The following is a 7994-nucleotide window of genomic DNA, read 5'->3' as shown; positions in this document are numbered from 1 at the left end:
ATATGATAGTAAGATATCGATATTGACATATATATGTGTAGGTGTCTGTTTCTGTGCGTTTGTGTCTCTCTGTTTTCGACTGTGTTTGTCCATCTTCATAACTATTTATGTATGTATGTATAAATGTGAAAATACATGCACATATATAAATAGCATAAGTAGATATATACATATACACTCGCACACGCCTGATATTATATATGTATATGTATATGTATATAAATAAGTATGTATATATGTATATATATTATAATATAGGTTGATATTATTATTCATATTTATGTATTTTTATGTATTTTTTTATTGTCTGCGCCAGTATATTTGTGCCCTTGTATGTCTGTGCATATTTTTATAGATTACTACAGTGGTTTTATGTCTGCACGGAAAATACGCACGTATACTTGTGTACATATGAATATTGTAGCTGATATTGTCTTAATATATATTCTCATAAACATAGCATACATTATTGTTTTGCGAAGCTGGTACGAAAATACCGTTTTGTGACTCTAACTTATAACTATTCCACCATGATAGTACACATATGCTCTCAATGAAGGTAGACTACGCCAGATACCCGCCGCGTATTGTCGATTATATTTGAAAGTAGTCCGTGGCGCACAAATCAACTTTATTGCAATTTGTTGTAATTATTCGGCCACACCAGTGGTCTAGCGGAGAAGAGTCTCTCCGGCTCAAACGCCGAGGAACGGGCAGCCATCACCCAATGGCAGTCATACACACAAACGCATGTTGTTCCTGCCGCATACAAGAACGATGATGCAACCACAAGCACTGTACTGAAACATGTGGAGACCGCGCTGACGGAGTCTGCATTCATTGCCACACCCGAAGTTTCTGTAGGTAAGTTCAATGGCACGTGTAGAATGAGCTGTATGTTCAGTACCAGTTTCTTTCGTAGGTGTGTACTCCACATGCAGTGCCGCAATAAGATGGTCAGAATGTAAATTCAGGGACAACTGCAGGGTGAATGTATGGATTGGCAAGGTGGCATTCTTAGAGGTTTATAGTCGCTTAGTGTATAAGTATGATTTTTGCGGTGCGTATGCTACTGTTATATATTTGGTGGTATATACGGTGTCTGTGCGTGTAGCCCCGGTCCGATTCGTGTGGCAGCGAGTTAACCGCATCATCCGAGGTGAACATGCTTGTATCAATCCCACTTGTGGCTTGGAGTGGTGGTGTGTGTGTCTTTTTCTCTATTTTTTGAGTGCTCGACAAATGTCTAGTACTCCACTTCACTAGCGTTTCACCCGTGCCTTGATTGTTTTATTGAATTGTTCCACATAGACCTGAACACGAACGTTAACTTTAGCTAAACGGATTTTGCACCCTTTGCCTTATTTATATTACAGCTGATGTCGTTCTTGGGGCTGCCTTGGCACCTTTCTCCACTAAGTTTGAGAGCAAAACCAAAGCTTGGTTCCTCAACCTTACACGGTGTTCGAAGGGTGCGATCCAGCCAGTTAGTGCAGCAGCCAAGGATAAAGGTATCGGTATGTACATTATATCGTACTCGAATTCAAACATTGCAAACGGTAGGGGTGCATTTGCTTGCTTATTGTGTTTCGCATACACTAGTATTTTCTACGGTTAAAATGCACAGCGATAACATCCATCTCGATACCATCACAATAGCCAAAAGTGGAAAGGCCGAAAAAGATGCCAAGAAGGCAGAGAAAAAGAAAGAGAAACCTCCCGCTGAGCCCGAGAAAGATCCACTGTCTTTAGTGGATGTGCGCGTGGGTCACATTACCGAATGCAAAGCTCACCCAGATGCCGACTCGCTCTATGTGGAAACCATGGAGTTGGGTGAAGAGGCCCCCAGAACTATCATTAGGTGTGGCTGTTGAATTTCTGATATTGAGTTTCTGGAGTGCAGTTTTTTGTCACTCGCGCCGTGTGTTGTGCAGTTTGTTTGTTTTTTTGGAAGGGTTTCGGTCGTTGTCTTCTTTATGAAGAGTTGGATCGCCACACCGTTTTGTTACGATATGTTCTTCAGCTCGCCTCCTTGTGCCGCAAATTGAATATAGACCAAAATTTCACACCGAACTCGACATCTTGTCAAAAAAAAAATGTTGCACTACAGCGGTCTTGTTAAGTTCCAATCACTCGAGCAGATGATTGGCCGTAAGGTGCTTGTCGTGTGTAATATGAAGCCGGTGAAGATGCGAGGTATCAGCTCTGAGGGTATGGTGCTTTGCGCTTCCAATGAAGATCACTCTGTCGTTGAGCCGCTGACAGTCCCAGACGGCTGCAAACCCGGAGACTTAGTATCATTCGAAGGCTATGAGCGTAAGTGTTTGTGTGTGCAGTGCAAGAAACAGTGCGTAATACCTGAGTGAATTGTTGGAATGTTGTGGCTCTTCATATGGCATACATGTTGTTTTTCTTACCCTGCTTACCTGTGTGTGTGAGTTCAAACATGGCGCATTAACAGCCTACGAAAAGCACACAAGCGCACAAAACAGCTCCATGTGTTCCTGTTCTCTGCTATAGTTTTTTGTGCCATCCCAGTTTGTGCGAGCTACCGTTAGTGGGCTAGAATTGCAACGTGTATAGGAATAGCCATTTTATTTCACAGTCTTAAAATTGATGTCCGCCGCTGTGTTTGGTGCGGACTACTTGAGCGCAGCAATCATCTCGCGTTTTCTGTTTTGAGTACAATTATATATTTATCCATATATATATATATATATATATATATGTATAGTGTATATATGTGTATGTATGTATATATACATATATATATATATATATATATGTGTGTGTGTAGTTATATGTTGTATGTTGTATGTTATATGTTTTATATTTTGTGCTGCACATGTAAAACATGTATTGGATGTTTTCTGTGATGTTGTCGTATAATCACGTGCCAAGGGTTGCAAGTGCTGTATGTGAAACTGAGCCTCGCTCACAGACATTTAGCAGACCGTGTTTTGAAAAGATGGAGATGGGGGTGGGGGGGGCGGTAAGTGATATTTACCTACACGATACTAAATTCTCTAGCCCACACGGACATCTCTTATATTGACGCAGGTTGTCCTGTACCGCAAATGCCACCGAAGAAGAAGATCTTCGAAGCAGTCCAACCCAAACTCCACGTGATAGATGGAAAGGCCCTGTACGCCAAGAAGGTTGCCATGACTACCGAGCACGGTCCTATCACATGCGAAAAGATTCCCAATGCTACAATTTCTTAATGATCACTAGAGCGGATTCCGTACATAGCTTGGTCTTGTTAGCATACTGTCTGTGGTTGTCAAGATGAGAATAAAGAATAGATGACACTATAATTCATACCGCGAATGATTTCCTTTTAAGAGCTGTAGCACGTTTCTAATTGTTCCGACAGAGCATCCAGTTACTAAGGTTCTTCTACGTACTGTATGTGTCCTATTAACAGCACATCAAACGGTTATAGCATATAGGAATGAGTCATAGACAGCCATTAGATTTTATAATTCTAAAAGCACGTACCAGAAACATTTGTCTGTTTCCTCTACAACAGACGCCTGATCTATGGTAGCTTGTATTTGATATGCTAGTCGCAAAAGTCAAATGCAACGCGACATAGCTAAGCCTGTTTAAATAGCGTGTCAAGTTAGTTGACTGCTCGTGGAATGAGCATTGGTCAAATTCTGATTCGGAACTATACACTTTTACTATAAATCCCTTTTTCCGTTCTTTCATTCGAGTAATAGTGCTGGCCGGTTACTCACGCGCTCTTATGGCTTGATTCCACGTCTTGACGAATTCTTCGTCGGCCCCAACCACTGATTCTTGAGCCATCACCACACCAAATTTTAGTTAACAAACCACAACGATCGCAATGCGACACGACTTGACGAATTTGCCAAAATTCTAAAGGTAGGTTCAAACCCAACTTTATTGTTTCTAGCTATACTAATAATTATCTTCTACAGCGTCCTATACTGCGTAATTTCCCTTGAGCCATCGCCGCAGCATGGTTTAGTTGGGTCCCGCTATGATCAAAATCAGTTTGGACGCATCCTAAGCTCTCGGAGCATACAAGCACGTCGCCTAAGAAACAACTCAGACTATACACTCCTACCTCCAGGCCCATGTAACTTTCGGCTATGCGGCTCTTACACGTGTGCACACCAATACTGCCTGCATCAAATATCAAATGCTAGAATAGGGGGGTCTGCTACAAGGTTGCTCCCACTACACCGTCCCAACACCCGCTTACGCACCCTGCCCATACTCACAAACATTCTGAACGTATTCATACGAGTCCCTTTTGCGTGGTCAGTATGAGTGTGTGCGTGTGAGGGTTTTCGCCTAGTGCGCATGGCATTTTGATTTTACGCACTTACATGGTCCTATTGATATGGGTTGTATAGATAGAGGAAGCGTGTGCAGGCCAAAACCGCTGGTCTACGTGACACTAGCAAATGTGCCTGTGACATTACTATATACTAACTCACAGTACACAGCGGACAGCCGGCTGCTCGGAACACACTGCACGAATATAACTACACTGTTGTGTTGTTCATGCTGACACATCTCTATCTCGTTGGCCTCTCCCAGATGGCCAGACAGGCCAATGCACGCATGCGAGCTCTGGTTTACAGATGCCCATCTAGACATCAGATTCTCACCAAGCGCAGTCAGCGGATGTGACAGGAGTTTGTGCTGGTGCACTTAAAAACGAAGGTGCAAGAGGAACAGCATGCCAGGGAGAACAACCTGGTCAGCAGTGTCCGCCAGCACGGTGTGGCAATTCATGGGTCTGAGGAGGTTGCTGAAGTGTTCATGCGATACCTTGACTGCCACGAACAACGCTGCTACGCCTACTACATTAAAGTCGGTGTGGTGCTTAGCTGCGTATGCGCGCAAGCGGATTTACAATTCGATTCTGTGGCGTGGAAATAGGATGTTTTCGTTCATCATGCCAATCTACCCTGTTGCCTAAGGCGTAGGTATTCAAAGCCTTCGCTGGGTGGCGACCGTGAAATGCTTTCGTAAGATGCGGTCGTAGTTGAGACTCGATGTGTAGCTATATCTATACACAAGCTGATACCGCTCGAACCACAAACAGAAACAGCCCACTCCCCGCTTCGCCAAGACACTTGCACCAGGATCTGAGCGTTCTGCTTGGCGACTATGTAGAAGTGATAGCATGCTCCACAGTATGTGTGCTTTGACCCAATATTGTTGACAGACCCCTTGGGAGTGACGCTACTGCATAAAGCGGCACTGTGTGCACAATCGCATGCTGTGTTGCGTGATCGAATCAGGCATGCCCTGCCCTACGTGACGAGCAGCACTGCGTCATACAAGTCTGTATACTGTGGCTTGTCTTCTATAAATCTCGAACACTGGTACATGTCAAAGGAGTGCAGGCGTTCAATGGGATGCTATGAGTACACTCACGTATGGTGCTGATTGCCAATACCTGATATACAGGTATATACTAATCGACATGCGACACTCCCCTACATTCACCCTCAGGGTTTGGCAGATGTGCGTGCTCGGACCTGCCCGCTACTTCTTCTTGAACCCCTGGCGTCGAATCCGCGCCTGTGCGAGTCCTTCGAGTAACTTTGACTCCAGCACATCTAGATCCAGGACAAGATTGGTCCAATCCCTCACTACCTCAGTCTGACTCATGGATAGCTTCTGGAACATGGTGATGTCATGGTATCGCAAGTCTTTCCACTCAATTGGTATGTCCTGGTACACAAAATGGCTCATCTCATCCCACACAGGTTCCAAGTGATAGGACCCGATGAGAGGGTCGTAATGGTCCGGATACAGTGCCAAGGCATTTCGCCTCAGAAACCCTGAGAACATCGTGATACCCCCCGGTGCACTGAACACGGTATCCGCAAGTACGTATAGTAGCACTTGTGTTCGTAAGCTTTGCCCAGCTGGGGCCATGGTCACAAGAGTGCCTATTTCGTCCATACCCGCTATGGCATCCACACATTTCTGATAGTTCAGTATCTGTCGCGCATGCTTGCCCTCCACTTTCTCCAACACCACCATGAGGGTACGCCTATCACTCCCGTCCCCTTTCTTCAGCTTCACCTCCCCTTTGGCCACCATGTCCGAGAGCACTTCTCGTTTCTCTTCCGGATTCAGGTTCCACTTGTCGTACCTAAGCAAACCAAGCCTCAGCAGCACGTTGTGTCTGAATATCATCCACGACTCGTTCCTATTGCCGAGCAATCGCACGTTTGTCCTAGAAATACCCACGACTACCTTCTTAAAGAACAATGCTTTAGCCCCGTTCACGGGTTTAGTGAAGGCCTCGGGCATATCTGCATTCGGATCAGAATCCATGTCTGCCGGTGTTTGCGGTGCTAAGGTGGATGAAATGATCACATCCGTGCCCACCAATGTGTTGGTCCAATTACTATAGAATTTATGACAGCGCTTATACTGGCTCTTGCCCTTCCACATCTCCTTGAAGAACCCGAGATACATATCCTGACAACTCGCTAGCTTTACCAGGTGTATGCTGTACGGACTGAGCCCTACACTCGCGACCGCATCGAACGACGCAAAGATGTCATCGAACAGATAGTGGCCGACATTCTCAGGCCAATTTGGGTTGAACATCACGGCTGTGCTATCCACTGGAGGAAAGTTTGGGTACTCCGGTAAATCGTCGCCGTAACGTTTCACGTGTATTTTCAGATTGGACGTGCCTTCGTCGGGAGGGTATCCTGCGTTTACGTTTACCACAAACCGGTTCTTCTTGCCCTGTTTCCTTAGAAACCGGTGCAGCGGCGTTGCCTTGGCTGTGGGTGGCAGTGAGTCGGTTCTGCCCACCCCACTAGTGGGACGCTTGAACTCTTGCACCATCAAGTCGGCTGTGGTACCTTCAGGTGCGAATACTATGATCTGGCCTTCGTGTATGAGTGCGTTTGTGAACACACACGTGCGTGAGGTCCATTTGTCGGGTTCATCTACTAGTGTGCAGTGTATGGAGGATGCGAGACCGACAGGCACGCGTTTATACTTGAGAGACCGGTTGCCCTCGGCTATATTGTTCTGGATGTACCGGTAGGTGGAGTACACTGCTACAACACTCAAGAAGACACATATCAGGATGACTGTCTTCCGACTGGTTGAGTATATACTGTACACATCTAAGTTTCTCCTGGTAGTAGGTACTGAGAGACTGCGAGAGGGTAGACGATGTGGTAACCTTGCACTTTGCGTGCGCATGATTTTAGGCATAACTCTATTTGTGACTGTGAGAATACAAATTCGTTTAATAAAGCAGCAAGGGTATGTATAGATTAGGCTATCTTAGTTTACAATACTAAATGCAAGGATGAGGGATTGAATGTACGTCGAACCTGATGCTCTCCAACCTGTCTCAACAAGACCGCGCACAACAACAGAGACGTCGCTTCACTAAAAACGTGGGCTTAGATACGCTCATCGTTGAGTCCAGTTGCATATAAAGACCGTTATATTCCTGAAAAAGCTACCAACATGCTATAGTTCGTCATGGCATTAATATACATACATATATCCGTGGTTGACTTAATGGAGCATGTTATTTACAACTTATTGGAACCCCCAGAAGATAATCTAACTAAATTTGCCGCCAGTATTCGCATTTGATATGTGCCGACTCGAATGGACACGGGGGTCGGGGGGGTATGTATTTTGTAAATATGTAAATATATACTTTGTCCTTTTTTTGTCCTTTTGTCCCACCAGTCACAGTTCACTCACTATTTATTTTTTTCGTTCCCGTCTCTCACACTCAAGTCAGTCACGGACTTCTCAACTTCTCAGTGAAGTTCTCACTCGGCTGAAGAAGCAGCGGAAAATAAAAACATTGCGAGTTCCCTTTTTGAATTTTGGCGGGAGCGATTTCATCATCAAATATATATATATATATATATATATATATATATATATATATATATATATATATATATATATATATATATATAATAAATAATAATATATATAGTAGTAAG

General features: G+C 44.4%; 2 protein-coding genes across 2 annotated transcripts; one reads left to right on the top strand and one right to left on the bottom strand.

Annotated features, from left to right (window-relative positions):
* Positions 1-553: 553 nt before the first annotated feature.
* On the top strand, positions 554-3312 carry SARC_07033 (hypothetical protein; the record flags this gene model as incomplete). The annotated part of the gene is made up of 6 exons (XM_014299037.1): positions 554-584; positions 676-864; positions 1377-1517; positions 1660-1861; positions 2111-2316; positions 3061-3312. The coding sequence occupies 6 exons, from the start codon at positions 554-556 to the stop codon at positions 3222-3224; spliced, it is 933 nt and encodes a 310-aa protein (XP_014154512.1). The 3' UTR covers positions 3225-3312.
* A 602-nt stretch (positions 3313-3914) lies between these two features.
* Positions 3915-7702, bottom strand: SARC_07032 (hypothetical protein). The gene has a single exon (XM_014299036.1). The coding sequence runs from the start codon at positions 7234-7236 to the stop codon at positions 5533-5535; it is 1704 nt and encodes a 567-aa protein (XP_014154511.1). The 5' UTR covers positions 7237-7702; the 3' UTR covers positions 3915-5532.
* Positions 7703-7994: the final 292 nt, after the last annotated feature.

This window comes from Sphaeroforma arctica (assembly GCF_001186125.1).
Source record: "Sphaeroforma arctica JP610 unplaced genomic scaffold supercont1.533, whole genome shotgun sequence".
In the NCBI taxonomy this organism is placed as follows: domain Eukaryota; class Ichthyosporea; order Ichthyophonida; genus Sphaeroforma; species Sphaeroforma arctica.
The sequence above is the reverse complement of the archived record's forward strand: the minus strand, read 5'-3'. Positions and strand labels throughout refer to the sequence as shown.